This window comes from Podarcis tiliguerta (assembly GCF_965153285.1).
Source record: "Podarcis tiliguerta genome assembly, chromosome: 2".
Taxonomy (NCBI): domain Eukaryota; kingdom Metazoa; phylum Chordata; class Lepidosauria; order Squamata; family Lacertidae; genus Podarcis; species Podarcis tiliguerta.
Window position 1 is genome coordinate 29,582,594 of NC_139535.1, and position 18,688 is coordinate 29,601,281.

Consider the following 18,688-nt stretch of genomic DNA (forward strand, 5'->3'; position numbering starts at 1 on the left):
ACCTTTTACATACTAGTAGTCCACAAGCTTATGTGTTCACACTAAAACATAGTTTCACTAAGCTTGGCACACGATCCAATCTAACAAGATCAGCTGTCTACACAGATTTGCTTAATTGAAATATCAATAAATATACACTTTTTCTTGCAAACAAAGTAAATTAAGCAATACCAAAATCAAACATGCTAGCACAGCAAACTGACTAGTCCTTTCCTCAACACCAAAGAATAGAAATTCAGGTTTAATTAAATGTTACTATTTTATTTGTGAAAAAACTACAAGCAGAATTCATAAATAGACATTTCTATTTAAAGCAGGAAAATGATAAAGTGGCTTCTAATAACAGTCGTGCACATGCCGGTAACAGGAATATATTAACATCTTTTATTTGCTAGACAAAGAGCAGTGTCCAATATAAATTTTCCGAAAACATTTAAGACCTGTGAATTTTTCTGACCAGTTCACAAAACCACCATTGACACTTTTAGCATGAAGATTAAACAAACTTAACAGGACTGTCAGCTCTAAAGACTTTACAGAGCAGAAAACTTTCAAAAGCGTTATACAAGCTGTCTTTCTGGGCAAATGAAAAATATAGCTCGTATAATACATTAACGTAAAAATCCACAAGATAAAATTATGTCTTGACATACTTAAACAAGCATTCTCTATTTGTCTCCAAACAAACAAAGCTAAAGAAATAATGTAACCATCTTTACACAGTAAATTAAGGTTACAAGTCATACACAAGAACAGAACTGCTTGCGCATTAAAAACTGTTCAGCTCCATTGTCATATTCTAAATGTTGGCTCTTAAAACCATTTTTTTTCGGTTACATACAAGCAAAGGTTATTATAGTCAGCAAGTAATAAATTTTCAATAATTTACGTTTACGGTTCTTGTCGTTTTTAAAAAAGTAGACTGAAAATGGTACTGATAAGGCAGATGGAAGTGTCTCAATGAGTACAACTACTGCCCAATTTTTAAATCTAACTGATTTTTAACAAGCAAAAGATTTTCAATCAAAACTGCCTATCCAATTGGTTTTCTTCTTATTCTTATTGTTCCCTTTGCATGACTATTTCAAACTGAGCAAGTCAAGCAAGCTGTTGTGCGTCTGGTGTGCACGTACGTGTGTGTGTGTTATGTGTTTGTCTCTGTGTGTGTATATATAAAGTGTAAAAATTGAAACTTGCAAATGTTAACACTGTGCTTTGTCCTCGCCTGCTTTCTGTGCCACTTGCTACGAAGCATTTCTGGCCCTTCTTCTACACTAGTATTTTAAAAACATGCTCTCAAAACTACTGTATGGCTAACTGAAATGCAGAAAAGTGAAGGAAATTCCATTTTTAAACATGCTTTTCTTTAAAAGAAAAGGGAGGGGTTGTTGTTATCGATTGCAGAGTTCGCAACGAAACAGCTAAAAATGCGGCCCAAAAGAAGTTTGAATGCTTAGCTGACAATTTCAGCCAAATGCAGTTCAGTCACACCACTTGTGCCAAAGACAGATTTGCATACTTTATTCTAACAGGCTAATATGCCAGAGGCACACACATATATATATTTTTTAAAAAGGGAGAAAACTAAAGAAAACCCAAAGAGGATTTCATTGAATTGGTAAGCCAGTGAGCAGTTTGTTACTGTTAAAGCTTTTGTTACCTAACCTAAAGGGCATATTCCACCAGGCAGAACCCGCCAACCCCTGCTGCTATGCACTATTTGAATGACGGCCCACAAAAAGCCGCACTAAAATGACTGGAGCAGCAGCGCTTGGTGGGTGGTGCTCACCATATTGAGCAATTTTATTCAACACACACAGGTTTTTTCCTACTCCAAAGGCCTTATTCTAGGAAGCCACTGAAGATGCACTCCTATTGCCCATGCCCGTAGATCAGGTTTTTGCTGGGAAGGGGCCAAATGCATATAGGCCTAATTCTTTCTGGTTCATTCATTTAAAAAAAGCTGTGCAAAATACACACATCTGGGACTTAAGTTCAAAACATCTCTTTAAAAATTATTATTTTTCTCTCTCCAAAAATAAATTATGGCTGACCAATTTACCTCCCTGAGATCCTTTAAAGGAATAGGAAAACTTGGAAAAGGAATGTCTTTACAATATCATACCAATGCTAAAAAATGTGGATTGATGTGGACTATTAAAAAGTACACCTATTGTATTTCAGAGCTTACGAGAATCATCTGGTTTTCCTTTGGTTCTTGTTTCTTTTTTTCTTTTTAATAAATACTTTTAAGAATAAGAGTTCAAAAAAGAATAATTCGATATATGAACAGTGAGAAACCCACCATGTTCAGAATTGAACTGCAGCTGCCAAGGCACTGCTCTGCTAATCTTACCTCTTTGAGCAGAGCGGCTTTTATTCAGTTAAGCATAGGTTAAAATTTAAGATTGATATGAGAGGAGCTTGTGTTTGTTGCTACTTAAAACTAATCTGATAAAAATGCAACTCTATACAACAGAAATAATTTATATATTTCAAGCAAGAAATTAGTACAGTAATTTTTCTAGCACCGAGTTCTGCCAAGTGGCCCACCGGGTATCCATTTTGATAATTGGGAAAGGGGCTACTGAAATTACAGCGAAGCACTCTGGGTCGCCTAAAAAAGCACACACACAATGAATTTTCTAAAACAGTGTTCCATCACTTCATTCTAGTGTTTTAAGTAGGGTAACATGTGAGCTAGGAAAAAACTGCAACACAACTTGAAACTGGAAAGCAGCTTACACTCAGAAAAACCTTTCTAGAAAGAATAAGAAGCTATTTGGCCATTCTGCTCCTAGCTTGCCGGTATGCAAGTTCTTCTCAACTTTAGCTCCCATAGCAGTTTATTTTTATCTAGACATGTCTAAACACCAATAAATCCAAAGACATCATCATTTGATGACTGACTGCTGTTGTTGTTGTTTTTAAAAAGGAGATCTCTCAGGATACACAATGAATTAATTAGAAATGAAAGAGCAGAGTCAGACATAAAATATTTGCATTGAGAATAAGCTGAGTGGCATAGTGGCCTAGTTATGATAGAAGGGGCAAGGGTGGCACCCTCAATATTAGGCTGTTGGCTGCCTTAAATCACAAATGCTAGCAGATATCCCCTGCCCCGCAGATATTCAATGTTACCCCCCATAACCGATACAGAGCTGGAAAATGGCTAGATAAAAAGTTGTGAAACAGTTAAAGTGAGATCAGTTATGCAAGAACTAGGCAACGTTAATGTGCAGCCATCATGTACATTAATACTAGGTATTCTGAAAACAGTGTAGACTGCAGTTTTTAAAATTTGTACACTACTGTAGGAAAAGGCTGGAATTTTATTGTTTTGTAGATATCCTACTGGGAATGCAAGTTACCTGGAGCACCTTTTGGATTTAAAAAAGGAACAGAAAATAAGAAAATAGACATCTATCTTTGTCCAGTACTCTTCAGCCAAAGCACAAGAAGAAAGCCAGGTCCTATCTCCATTTGAACCTCCAGGAACACTCTTGTTAATCTAAAACTGGTTCCGGTTTTGTTTAAGCACTTTCCAAAGGGCACTCACCGTCCCAGATCTTAAATTGTTTCACTTCACAGTGTTTCAAGCACCAGCGTTTCCATGTATTGGTTTCAAATAACCCTATATATATATTTTATTTATATATATATATTTATTTATATTTATATTTATATATAATTTATATCAAAACTGATAGTACACAGTATAACTGGAAGAATCGGGAGAATTGAACTCAACAGGATATGCTGGGGTGGGGGAGAAGAATGAGAGGATGTAGTTTGTGAATACAATAAATAAAAATCCTCCGGCAGCCCTCCCTTCCCACCCGCATCACATCCCCTCACCCAAAACAAAACAAAACAAAAAGCTTCCAATATTCATGGGGGCGGGGGGGGGGGGACGGGACGACTGTGCACAGCAGATTTATAAAAAAGTAGAGTCAGGAGCACATCCAATTATAAATGATTGTTAGGAAAATCATATAAAACAATGGAATACGTAAGTGTCAAAAAGTAATTGTCAGGGTGCGAAATTCGTCGGTGGCCAGATGCCCATGTAGCCTTCTCAAACGATCCTGGTGTCATCAGTTCAAGGGGACGATGTCCATAAAGTAGGTTGAAGCACAGGAAGAGGAAGAGAAAAAGTGGCACTGGCAGCTTTCCCAGGACTACAGCCTAGTGGACAGATGGAATATTTGAATTTCATACCCTGATTTCATCGAGTTCCCCACAATTCCATGTGCAATTCTCAGAAGGATTCATCGTTGACCACGGACATGTCGCCCTTTGGCGTGGAGGAGCGGGACGAGCCCTTGTCTGTGCTCTCTGAGCCCGAGCTGCTCTGATTCTGCTGTTCTGATCCTGCACTGGAGGTCACTGTCGATGAAGATGTGGAGGAGGAGCGAGTCTTTTCTTTAAAGTCTGTGATAATTACTGTGACGTTTCCCACTGTGACTGCCAGCTGCTGGGCGGTACTTCTGTCCACATTTTTCAGTCTGGGCCTTAACAAGAATAAAGAAGAATCATAAAAGAGAATACCAATTACAGACAACAGATGAGCCTTCTGTTAAAATGTGTTGTTGTTTTCTCGGCTAACTTACAAGGAACAGGTCAAAAGACAGCAGAGGTATCAGCCCACTGATGAATGGCTATGCATTAAACGAATCAACTGCTGCCCCTCCCCCCACTCAACACCTGACCTTTTGCTCTCTCTAAATGATGAGTCCAGAAAGGCTTCGCGAAAGCATGCTCAATCCCCAGTGAGCACACGTAGCTGGGGAATCAATTTTGGGAGCTTAGCCAGAAAGAACGGAAATATGACAAGAGCAATCTAGGTATCAAGAAAGCCTCAGGGTCCCTTCCGGAATACAAGGATTCTGTGCTTGGAATTCGTTATCTTGTCAAGTGCCCCAAAGCCGTGATTTTGCAATACAAAACCACAAGAAAGCACCTGCGAGTGGTGATGTCATTTGCAAAGGGGATCTCTGCCGCTACAAACACCACAGGCACCAGCACAACTTGGCATTCCTTTCCACCTGCTGGGAATTTATACAGAGAAGCAACCCAAATAAGCCATGTAGAAAATTGCTCAATAGTCCCTTCTGAATATGCCTGGAGAAAACAAGGTTTGAAAAATTCACAGTCATTATGCAAATCGTTAGTTCTGTCCTGTCTAGAAATAGAAAGTTGCAGTTTATAGCTCATGAACCTCTTAAGAGAGTTCACGCTATCACGCAATCAACATGCCAACTCATAAGGCATCCGCTTATATTACATGTGGCTGCAGTGCATTCATCCTGTAACAACAACACGGTACAAAGAAGTGGATTCATTTGAAGGCAGTCCTGCGTTTGTAACTACTGTAATTAAGATCTTAAGAAACTGTGAGTGGCTGCTTTGCAGCAGCTAAAAAATGTACTCTATGGGGAGATTTGGGAGGAGTTCAAATCTTAAATAGCTGACTCAAGGTAAGAAGGGTTAATACAACTAGAACCAGTTGCAGTTTTAAAAGGAGTTATTTTTATAGGGATGCCAAATTTAGTCCAATGCAGACTCTTCTCCTAGTTTGGCGATTCTGCAACACCCAGACCTTAATTTAAATATATGACCACTTCAGCTAAAGATATGAGGTCAATCTCCTGCTGGGAAGTATGGGTTGTGGACAATAATCCTTAATCAATCTTTAGTACATATACGAACACAGTCAGCAGCACCAAACTTTATTCTTCAAATGAGGTTTTGCATACAACTAAGTTCTACTCAGTGTAGACACTTTGAAATTAATTGATCTAAGCAATGGTCAGGAATTTCAATGGATCTACTCCAAGTAAGATTAATATTAGGTATAGCCCGCAGTTTTGAGTACCTTATCAATTCTTAGTATTCCCCGTTCATATCTGTATTGGATTTGAAATTGTTTGTATATATGCAATTGCTCTAAAATTCTTTTTATTGTACTGCTAAATTGCTTTGAGATGCTTCATAGGAAGTGATTCAAAAATGAGTATCTTATTCTACAATAAAATTAATAATACAAAGAAGTCACTGAGATGAAGGGGAAAATATGTCTTCTTCAACTAAGCTTATCTCCTAGTGCCAAGGGAACAAAAAGATTGCTTTTTTGTGCCAAGGTAACTAAGTGGTCGCTTCCCCCTTCCTGAAATTCTCAACTCTATAGGAAACCATCTCCTAGACCCCCAGTCTCCAACAATAATGCAAATGCATAGGGAAATAGTTCTGTCTCCTCTCCACTGGTCTGTTCTGGAGGTTCTTCTCACCTGCCCACCCCAAGCCAATGGGGTGCCGGGGGAAAGCCCTGCTGCTCAAGCTTCCACTGGTGGGACTCAGCTGGTTGCCAGGCAAACCAAAGCATCAAGCATAGGGCTTGCAAAGCCCCTTGCACAACATCTGCAAACCACCCAGAAATCAGCTAGTTGTTGGATGCTTGGGAAGTGCTGCAAAAGGGGCTTTACAGACGCTGCCAATTAGGAGTGTCTGCTAAGCCCCTTTTAGCCAAGACCTACTCTTACCTGCCACCTGTAGGTGGGTGTGGCTTGCCCCGAACAGCCCAGCAGGCAAAATGAGAAGGCCTGGCGAGCCAAATTTGGCTCGCAGGTAGGATGTTCCCCAACCTGCCGTGTAATTTCAGACAGGCTGGGATGCTTTAGTAAAGCAGAGAGCCACATCTCATCTTTCCACAGCCCATCTTTCCTAATTTCAATGTGCTTACGCTTGATGATGCACCACGTTGAGGAACACCCTCGTGGCGCCCTACTTTTACTCATGCAGAGGAAAAGGAATTTCAAGTCAGGGTTTGAATGGCTCAAATCTAGGTTTAACATCTCTCAGCAATTTTGCTTGCTACCTACTTTAAGCACATAGGGTATTTAAAAGTCAAAGTTAAAAATATGCCATAAAGTAGTAGCCACAACCCAAACAAGGAAACAAAATATTGTGAAAAAAATGCAAATACTATTTCTAGATGAGTAGAGCTTGAAGTACTTGAGGGAGTTACTCAGTTTTAAAAGGATTAAAAACAAAAGGAATATCCAGTGCTGCATAGCACGAAAAACATTTTCATCCTATTACTCTACAATTGCCAGCACAGTAAAGGTAAAGGTAAAGGGACCCCTGACCATTAGGTCCAGTCGTGACCGACTCTGGGGTTGCGGCGCTCATCTCGTTTATTGGCCAAGGGAGCCGGCGTACAGCTTCCAGGTCATGTGGCCAGAATGACAAAGCCGCTTTTGGCGAACCAGAGCAGCACATGGAAACGCCGTTTACCTTCCCGCCAGAGTGGTACCTATTTATCTACTTGCACTTTGACGTGCTTTTGAACTGCTAGGTTGGCAGGAGCAGGGACCAAGCAACGGGAGCTCACTCCGTCGCAGAGATTCGAACCGCCGACCTTCTGATCGGAAAGCCCTAGGCTCTGTGGTTTAACCCACCCATCACCTGTGCCCCAGTAGCTTTCCATTAAAGCCAAACTTGCCGGTAGTTGCCCCTCCATCCAAAGAGCCAATTAGAGAAAGGAAAACTCGGTTTACCAACTGAAATAAAGCTTTAAATGGTTCAAATCACATCAGCTAAGGTGCTACAACTGTCTGGAAGACAGTCTGTCTGAATGTTTTATATTGAAAGAAACAGCATTTAGATAGCATTAATGGTCATTTCACATGTTATCTTAACAAAGTAACTCATAAGTACTGTCAGAAAAAGAAGTTGCTATAGAATCTGGATTTGCTTCCTTGTTCTCTCTGGCAATGATTCCCCCAACTCCACCCCCAACTCTCAACTGCATGCAAGAGCAATTAAAAGAAAACTAGACATTGTGGTAATTTTCTTATTTTTTTTCTGGGAAAAGCAGGTATTATGCTAATGAATAAGTAAGTAGTGGATGGGGGGGGGGGTTGGAAGGCAAAGGAAGGACTGAAAAAAGGATTGACAATCCGAGTCACCTGTGGCAGCTCTTTTAAGAAGGAATGGTGTTAAGCTTCCTATTTGTTTTACCACATGTACATTTTGTTCTAGGGTATTGACACCCAAGCCTCAAAGGAACTATCCTTTCTTTCCCATTTTGATGAGAGGCCTATTGATGGGCAATGGAATCAGACCTCGCAAAGGAGGCTGCAGCCTCTACTGTGGGGGTGATCTTGTGAAAGGGAAACTGCAATTACCACTATATAGGTTTAGCCTGCCCGACAGCCTGCAAGTCCCGGCACACACAAGTTACAGAAATACCAAACATTCAGTGTCCACAATCTAGTATACAGTATATGAATTGGTGAGCTGAAATTATTCCTAATTATAACACCACAACTACCAGAAAATGGCAGTGCAAAGTAATAATAATAATAATTTGAGGCACAACCCACTCCATTCCCTGAACCCAATGATTCAAGGAAGTAAGCTAATGCATGGCTTGCAAGGAAAAATTACCACCCCACTCCCCGTTCAGTAGCATGGAACCTAAATATTTTCCCACTCCAAACAGAAATGCTAATTCAGCAAGCCTATAATCACGCAGTTCTTTACTTTAAAACAGTTACCTTGAGGTATGATTTGAGTCACTGGTCTTTGTTGTCATATTCCCAGACTGTATGCTGTTTGCTTCGCTTGGGGGATCTTTCACAATATCGGACTTTGGCCTGAAAGAAGGAGACAAGAAGAAATGCTAAAGGGCTTTCTACTGTAAAAATATCAACTCTGAAACTTTGACAACTTGTGCCAGAGTGTGCCTTCACACACCCAGCCACGATGCAATGAACGCATGCAACCCTCCCACTAGTCAATAAAGCTACAGGCTACAGTTACAGAAGATAATAATATACTTTCCTCTCCACCCACCCTGGAAAAGGACAAAACATGTCAAGTGAATCAAGAGATTGTGGTGACACGGGCAAGGGAAGGATGACTGAATAAAATCATCTGAGCGTCAGTGGAAATGTGCCTGGAAATTAAAGGTATTCTGGATCTGAGTGATATTTCAAGGCTGAGAGAACAAAAGTGTACATTTCTAGGAACTAAGCATAACATATTTGATGAGATCATTTGCATGAGGATACAGAGGGGGGAAAGGAAGGTCCAGAAACATACTTGGTCTTCTTGCTGGTACTCTTCTTTATAACACTTTGACTAATTTCTTTTTCTTTGTCTGGTTTCTTCTCTTCCTGCTTTTCCACCTTCTCTTTCTTCTCCTTTTTAGGAGGCGGCGGTGTAGCATATTGCTGAGCAACTTGTTGTGCAACAAGCTGAGAATTTATCCTAGGTTTCCTAAGAGGTGAGATGGGGAGAAAAAAGTCAGTGACTTTATTTATAAAACGGGTGTGTGTGACTGTAACCAAACATCAATAGAACAAACATATCAAAACAAGCAGTGTTTCTAAGTGGTACATTCACATGTTAAAGGTATGGTTCATGGTACTTAAGAACTGTCTGAATATTCCCTGTATATAAAATTGAGGATCCTTGTCATCATTGATTTTAGAAATCCCTCTACAGATCTTAACAGAATATAAATGAATGAAACCCTGCCCTTTATGTGCCTAAACAGAAGCAGCCCTGGAACTTGAACCTGCCACACTGTATTCCTTCTTTAGGAAATTTCTAGCCATCATGGTTTCTGAAAAACTGCCACTTCAGAAGTTTGGGGATGAAGATGTGCCACACTGATTACCGAAGGCCAAGAAATCACACTCATTCAGTCTACACTTTGAAGTGCTATGCCAACAGACAGCTTTCAGACTGCTTGTATTGTTTCATTAAATGGACACTAGCAAATTGTTAAACATATAAAGCAGAGTTAGTAATGTCTCATTCAACTGTAATTATTCAGAATAAATCCTTCTTCCCTAAAGCTACAAGCCTGACAACTACAACACAGCGATTGTCAATCAGAGCAAATCTAAAACAAATGGTACATTGAGTGTGCCATTAGCACTCTTGTCTCTGCCAGCCTCCAACTGGCACTGTGTCTTAACACTATTTCCTGCAAACTTCCATGATCATTATAACATATTGACATATAAACCTGCATGGCCAACAAGAAAGCAACAAATATGAAAGGCATTTTTTAGCAAGTTCTGCACATAAAAGATGTACTGAAGTTGATAGGAGCCTGTTGCTGTACTGACTAATAAGTAGCTGCTGTAATAACAGCTAGCAATCTTTCAGTCTATAGATCCAACACATTTTCAAGCCAAAGTACTTGGAGGTGATGGTGTGGTTTTTTATTTGCAACCACAGGCATCTACAGACTCCAGTAGGTAAAGCAGTGTGAGATATCATTCTGGCAGTGTGCATTCAGAGAGTGGAAATTGATCTGGTGAATGGCATGCAACTTTGCCTTTGTATGTAAAAAAAAGAATGGGTTAAAATCCACCTCAGATGCACTTTTCATTGCAGGATTTACATAGAAATAGGTATTCTTCCTCATTGATAACACAATGTGGTTAAAAATATATATATGATCCCATGTGTTTTTTCAACCAAAACCCAACCAGAAGGTCCTTCTTCTGATATTCTGTACATGGCTTTATTTTGGAACATTTTACCAGACCCGAGACACATTTGAATTATGCTTGGGTAGAAAAGAAAAGTATCTCTGAAATGGATCCAGGGGAGAAGATTAAAGTGCTATTCTCCTGACACAACACACATGAGCTCTGTTTGATGCATTCTACTACTTCAAGATACACTGGAAAGTATCTTGGGGTAGAAAACTAACCCTAGAACTGTCTTTGTCAGTTTTTTAGTTTTCCTGGATGAAAATGAAGATCGCATGACCTGGCACATGTCCTTTAGGGATTTATCAGATTTCTACATAAGTTAATATATTAAGTAACTAAAACAGGGTACCAAATCTCAAAAATTAGTTTATAGTTGTGTTGAGAGGGCTGCAAAGAAGCTTGCAGCAGCAAAGGAAGCAGTCAAGCCCATTCCCAAATTCCTCAGTGCAGCCTCTCTCCAGAGCAACACTGCATCTAGCACTCCTCTTAGGCACCAGGCAGCAAGGGCAAAGCATCCAGAGAAGCTCAGATGCCTTAATAAGCAATGCCTCTGAGAAGAGTCACTGAAGAGCAACACTACAAGGGTGGGAGCATTGGTGAAGGCTCCCTTGCTTGCAGCAGTGCCTCACAGTGCCAAGCCGAAGAAAAATAATAATTTTAAAGGGCCCACCCAACTATGAAGGCAGCTGCACTACACTGGATGGGCCCCTTTCAGAAAGCTTTTCTTCTTCTTCACATGGTGCTGAGTTGTTCCAAGCTGCACAACAAAAATAACACTCTATTTAATCCTTTTCTAATGTGGAGCTACACCATGTGAGGGACACTGAGGGAATTGAAGTAGCGTCTTCCTCACCTTTATCAGCACTTCTCCTTCTGCTCTTCTTCTGATATGTCTACTAGGGGCATGGTCTTTTGGGGAGGGTGTATCCTCAAACCTGGAGTGACCTCTTCCCCCAAAATTAAATAAGTACAGTCCACTTAAATAAACAGTAAAAAAACCCAGTTACTCTTCTAAGTAAAAAGAAGAAGAAGAGGAGGAGGAGGCGTCGTCTGGATTTGATATCCCGCTTTATCACTACCCTAAGGATTCTCAAAGCGGCTCACAATCTCCTTTCCCCTTCCTCCCCCACAACAAACACTCTGTGAGGTGAGTGAGGCTGAGAGACTTCAGAGAAGTGTGACTAGCCCAAGGTCACCCAGCAGCTGCAGGTGGAGGAGCGGAGACGCGAACCTGGTTCACCAGTACACCACACTGGCTCTCAGCTGGAACAAGAGCTAATAATAAGCCACTTCATTTGCTTGATATTCAAAAATGACAGGGCCAATTACAATTAAGAGAAGACTACTGCTACTGATTTCCTGAGTCCTGGATGAAGTTTCACTTGCCGCTGTATTAGGAGCCTTGCTAAACATTTATCACCTGAAGTGCCATGTATATACAAAGCATATAGATCTCCATCGTCAAAGAAATAGCAGTATGCAAAAATCTCATTTGCTATCAGCATTTGCAATATCCCTCATATTTTGCAAAATGGAATAATTGGACATTACTAGTTTGATCTTTCACAGCCTTGTTCTTTACAATACAGTATTGTATAATAAAGGAGAAATCACCCACAAAACACTATATCCTTGCAGAGCTGACACCACATTTTTTAGATTATCCTACCCAAACTTACAGAACCTTGGCTATTTTTAGTACTTATTTAAAATGGGAGCTTCCAGTAAAGGATGCAGATATGAACTGTGAAAGTATCAGCAGAAAAGTAAGATGTCAATCTTCCGCTCCCTCGCTGACCAAAACATTTTCATCACTTCGCGGGACCTTGATTTCCTTTTGCTGGTGTTACCCAGTTTGCAATGTTTTTGCTATATAATTTGAAACCAGTCTAATCTGCTTAGGTCTACAGAATGCCTAGCACAACATGTGCTTTCTTTTTAAACATCAAAATGCGACAGAGAGAAATAATATGCAACAACAATATGAGGCCAATGCTTACTGGAGAAAACACCAAAAATAAATATTTACTTAGCATGGAAAACCGTTCTTGACAAATGTTTTCATGGGCTAATAACATCTGTGGAATTATTTGCAAACATGACTTTCTGGCACAAGAAACTACATTAAATACCACCTGAAAACTACTACAGAGAATCGTAGAGTTGGAAGGAACCATGAGGGCCATCTAGTCCAATCCCTTGCAAGGCAGGAATCTTTTGCCCGACGTGAGGCTCAAACCCATGATCCTGAGATGTAGAGTCTCATGGTCTACCAACTGAGATACTCACAGGATAGGCTCTGGTCTCCCCTACTTCTGCTTTGTGCATCATGGTTCTACTAGGGCACTTTACTAGAAAAGTAGATTTTAAAATGAAATGGCAGTACTATGACCCCCTCTAGAAAACTAAGTAAAGGTTTAAAAACGTAACCCAAATTTCTAGCAAAGTTCCAAAGAAGAAAATAATTCCAAGTGAATACACTGCATAAAAATCCTTATTATCCAAAGTAAATGTAAATTCAAGTTTTAGCTACAAAATGTAAAAAAATTGTTGTGGGCCAAATTTGACAAATGAATTCAGCGGATTTGGTGCTTTGAAGTCCCAAAGTCAGGACTTCAAGGCAGGTATCAGGCAGCAAGGTGCTACTAATGGGAACTCCCCCCACTTCCTTTCAAAGGAAGAAACCTTCCCAATGGTAGTGCCTTACTTTCTGTTACATGCTCTTCCAAACTGGCCGGGTTCATGTGCGTGAGAGAGAACTCCCTGTAGAAAGCTTTTTTGTACACTTGCACCTATAGCAGGATCCTTGTCACATCAGCTGGTGCCCAGGGGGACACGGTATGATCCTGCTGAGGGCTGGGTTTGGGTCTGCCAGAGACCTCCATGAAGTAAGCTCAGGCACGTGCCCAGAACAAGCTGGCTCCCCCTTCCATTGCACTGGCCAATTGGGGTGTCTGTGTCCTGCTTAGTGCTGGAGGCTCCGTTAATATGCTTTGCAAAAGCCTCCCTTGAAGCAGCTTGTACTTGTCCTTTAAGTGAAGAGGCAGAGGCAGTGGAGAAATACAGGAGAGTTGTCTCCCCAACCCTGGTGCCACTAGCTTGAGGCTGAAAGGAGAATAGTGAGCTGCTTCAAAGGGCTTTCATCCCCACACCGTCTACCAGATTTCCATTATGCCCACTGTATCTGTGCAGTCCTCTAAGACCAAAAATCCATCTTGACTCAGAAGCTTCTAGCATTAGCATATAGATAAACTTGTACATGTTGTATCTCTCTAAATGTCTTTGGCACACGTTTTACCCTATGGTGCTATGACCTCTCTGAGTTACTATTATGTGTCCCTGAACTCTCAATGCCAAATTCTATCCTCCTCATTTGAGCAATAATATACATTTCCCCTGCATCCCCGGGGGATAATTTGTTCCAAACCAGATGCTCCTCATAATGGGGCCAGACACCATCTCATAATAACCCTCTATTATATTCCACCCTATACAATGCAGGCATACTTTCAACCTATACAATTTACCAGGTCTTTTGCCTCTTTCCCCATAGGTTTAATTTTAGAGTAACTCCTGCCATATTTTGAATGTATGTACACACTTCCCCAAGTTCATTACGCTGCCCTCACATTAAACAGGTAGGCTTTATCAATTTAGTTTCCTTAGGTAAAAACGTATGTCTACTATTTGAAATCTGTTTGGAGGTTTGTTTTGGCATTGAACAGTATAAATAATAGTGCTGATTAATGATAATGAATTAATTATAAAGAGCATTTTGTTTGAGGGCTGTTGATGCCTCTTTCCTGGAGTGCCTATTAGATTGCAAAGCGAATCGCTGCTGCTGCTGCTGCTGCTGCTGCCCAACTCATTTCAGACCATATTCCACCCCCATTGTTCTGCCTGGACACTGAGGTCCAGCGCTGAGGGCCTTCTGGCAGTTCCCTCGCTGCGAGAAGCCAAGTTACAGGGAACCAGGCAGAGGGCCTTCTCGGTAGTGGCACCAGCCCTGTGGAGCGCCCTCCCACCAGATGTCAAAGAGAAGAAAAAAATACCAGACTTTTAGAAGACATCTGAAGGCAGCCCTGTTTAGGGAAGCTTTTAATGTTTAACAGACCATTGTATTTTAATATTTTGTTGGAAACCACCCAGAGTGGCTGGGGAAACCCAGCCAGATGGGCGGGGTATAAATAATAAATCATCATCATCATCATCATCATCATCATTCAATCTCCTCTAGGAAAGGTTAACCTGGTACCTTCCAGGTGTTGTTGGGCTGCAACTGCCATAATCCCTAGTTGCCATTCTGGCTGCGACTGATATGGGTTGGAGTCCAGCAGCATCTCCTAGGTATGTTATAAAGAACATCACAGAGAACCCTAGGAGCCATTTCTGAGAGTCAGAGGAAAACCCTCTGGCTTCTGCTTAGCTTAATCTAAAAGGGATTTGTTTTAGTATTTTAACTTCTGTATGTTTTAAAGTATGGTTATAAATTTTTCTTTTCACAGATCTGGATAATTCCAGCACTCATCTAAGAGTTCAAAAGCCACCAAACAGGGTATAACCAGACAGAATGGCAATGTTACAGATATAACCTTCCTGCGAGATGAAGCAACAAAACATGAAAACACAGAGCTGCCAAAGTGCTACTTATGAAGATATTTTAGTAAGAAGGGTCCCTAAACATTTATGAATGCGATTCTCTTCCTGTAACGCAAAGCACATAGCAATTCACAAGTTTACCTATTGGCTTTCGAAAATTGAACTACATTCGCCCAACTTTGTGCTCCAAATGAAGAACTCTGTTACAATGCAATTGTGTACTACACAACCAGATAAACTTTTGCCATGTGCTTGAAAAGTAAACTTTATTTATTATTTGTAATTATGAAAGGCCTCATAAAAATTACCAGACAAAGCATGTTCAATAAAATACTCTGTAAAAGCCAAACCAGAACGAAACAAAGCAATTTTGAGAGTTCCATCCCCTCCCTTACATAAATACACTCATCTACCATAAGAAATACAGTATTTTGTTTATCTTTCAATTGCTGCCGTCAAAATAAATCAGTTGCTCAGAAAAAATCAGTGTAATTTTTTTTTAATGCTGCTTGTTTCAAAAACTGTACGGCACATTAGATAATATAAATCAGTATTAATTCCAACACCTAGGGATACAATCATGCTTTGATATGAGATTCTAAACTTCACTTCATTCTATCTTTGATGCAAGTAGTGCCACTGAAGAATGCTTAGCAGATGCTACTTTAAATACTGCTATACAATATGGGCACTTCTTATCAAAATTTCGTCTTCATCTGCCATTTCATGCAAAACCCTGTTTTTAAAATAAAATCCAGAAAAACCATGATATGCAGAAATTCGCATATATCTGACAGAATGGAATGAGCACCAGCAATAATTTGGCATTATTCAAATGCTCAAATAAGTTGATAAAATCTGTTATTTCTTAATGCTTTTAGACAAACAGAAAGGCATACCCCACAGGATCTCTACAGTTAAATGTGTACCAGTCTGCAGATTTCAACTTCCTTCCCATGTCAATGAAAATTTGACAGAATTACTAGCTGCATTAAGTAGTGAGAATGATAAACATGATCTGTATTGGATTATTTAAAGCCCAATTAATGATCTGTATTAGATTATTTAGAGCCCAATTAATCATGTCAGCTCCTTGAAAAAACTGAGCTAAACTCACAAAATCTAAATTGATACACATTCAACACAGAAAAATACTTGTCAATTCAACAAATAGGATTCTAAACCTTTTAAAAAAGCAAACTGATTCCACTCAAAAGAGTTTAATTACACCAGACCAAATAGTATGCTATTCTCCTATGCGAGTCCTCTGACCCCAGCCAGCCTTTTCCAGTACATCATAAGAGCGCAGAAAAACTTAGTGCTGCTTACACAGGAAAATCTCAGTAAAAAATAGATCATTCTTTATAGGAAATTGCTTTCTTGTGTAAAGGGGCTTTGCTTTCTCTCAGGTGTGATTTAGATAAAACTGGGCAAATGAGTTGGACGCGAGTAGAACTGTGATCTAAACCACTGAGCCTCTTGGGCTTGCCGAACAGAAGGTCGGCGGTTCGAATCCCCGCGACGGGGTGAGCTCCCATTGCTCGGTTCCAGCTCCTGCCAACCTAGCAGTTCAAAAGCATGCCAAAAAGTGAAAGTAGACAAATAGCTACCGCTCTGGCGGGAAGGTAAATGGTGTTTCCGTGCGCTGCTCTGGTTTCGGTGTTCCGTTGCACCAGAAGAGGATTAGTCATGCTGGCCACATGACCCGGAAGCTATACGCCGGCTCCCTCGGCCTGTAAAGCGAGATGAGCGCCACAACCCCAGAGTCGTCTGCGACTGGACTTAACTGTCAGGTCCTTTCCCTTTCCCTTTGGGCAAATGGGTTATTTGGGGAAACTCAGCCAGATGGGCAGGGTATAAATTATTATTATTATTATTATTATTATTATTATTATTATTATTATTTGCAGCTTGTCACTCACTGGTATATAAAATCAAGTGAACCAGGTGAGGGCGAGGAAAGAGTTTCATAGATAGGAAATGAGGAAGAGTGGAGGGATGGAAGCCTCATGCCTCTCAAACTGAACCTTTGACCTAGTTTTTCAACTTTTCCTTCTTTGAAGGAAAATACTCCCTCTTCCTACACCTCTGTTATGCACAAAACAAAATCAATTTTGTATACTGCAGAGGCAGATACATATATATTTGCAGCTTTCCATAAAAAAAGGAAATAGATACATGTCACAAACCCAGAGTAGTAGTAGTTGTTATTTTATTTATTAAATTTGTAGACCGCCTTTCATCAGAAGTTTACAGAGCGGTTATTATGAAGCATGCACTTGGGTCTTGCTTACTGTGGTCTCAAAACAGTTAGGATATTTTGAACAATAGAGGAAAAAGCTAATATTTGTCATATATGCCAATTAAACACATACTATTTTGTATATTTCACAAAAGAGAAAACACAAAGCCTGCTTAGTAATAGTGGACATAGCTCCAGCAAACACTGATTTAAGCATGAGTAAAGAACTGTACATTCTACAGCTCTAGCCCAATCTTGAAAACCGAAATTCTACATTCACACTTCTCATCTTGGGACACAAAATAGATTAGCCGAGTGTTTCCCAACCTTTTTCCAACCATGGCCCCCTTCCAACCTTGTTTCCTTCCTGTGCCCCTCCCCAATAGATATAGCCAAGGGAGGGCAGGGGGGCAGCTGCCACCCCCTAAATAAGTAAAAATCAATACAAATCTGAGGTTCTGCCCCCCCCCAAAGCCTATCCCCGCTAACAAAAATCCTGGCTACATCCATGCCCCTGTCCTACCAGTAAAAAGGTAGTCATTTAAATGTTCTGCTTGCAAATAGAACATGTTTTATTTATATTTTTTGTGATTTATTCAAAATTACCCTACTGGTCAAAATGGGAGCCTCAGCGATCATCCTCTCCCCCCAGAAACAAACCAGGATTGCTCCAAGAAAATGCATGTGGCAAAAAGTAGTGCTAGGCCCTGGTGAGCCACCCCCTTACCCGCTTGTGATTGGCCAAGCATCTTGTATTACAAATACCCTGTACAAAAAGTACATTTCCCCCACAGCTGTGCTATTCAAAAAAGGAAGATGACCAAAAGTTTCAAAAATGCACACATCCTGACATATGCTGCTAGTATTATACCTACAGTCTAGTCTGCATAACAATTTAGAAAAACCTTATGAGGAAGACGGAATCAGAATTCAAAATGACCTTAACAAAATGAATTTCAATAGGGACAAATGTAAGGTGATGCACTTAGGTAGGAAGAACCAGATGCACAAATATAGGATGGGGAACATCTGGCTTACTAGCAGTACATGTGAAAAGGATCTAGGGGTCTTGGTGGACCACATGAGTCAACAGTGTGATGCAGTAGTGGAAATAATCAAATGCCCTTTCCCTTGCTACTCTAAATTACCCACTCTCAAAGTAGTTGTGTTTGTCTCACTTTTTTCCTTAAAGTTATTGGGAGTGCTGTTAATTGTGTACCTAGCCCCCCTTAGCTGTATACCTCTTTCCCCCCAAGCTTCTTCCATCTACTGCCTATTCTGCACATTTTTTAAGCCTCATTTTCTTTGGGCTCTCTGATCCTCCGAA

The 18,688-nt window shown here is 40.4% G+C and overlaps 1 protein-coding gene across 1 annotated transcript in view; it reads right to left on the reverse strand.

The window, feature by feature from the left end:
• Window positions 1-240: 240 nt before the first annotated feature.
• Window positions 241-18,688, reverse strand: part of RYBP (RING1 and YY1 binding protein) — a 50,044-nt gene continuing 31,596 nt past the window's right edge. Inside the window, exons 3-5 of the mRNA XM_083426744.1 lie at window positions 9,109-9,285; window positions 8,562-8,660; window positions 241-4,514 (exon numbers count right to left, since the gene is read on the reverse strand). Coding sequence (XP_083282870.1) covers window positions 4,262-4,514; window positions 8,562-8,660; window positions 9,109-9,285 — 529 coding nt within the window. The 3' untranslated portion in view covers window positions 241-4,261. The remainder of the gene's footprint in view (window positions 4,515-8,561; window positions 8,661-9,108; window positions 9,286-18,688) is intronic.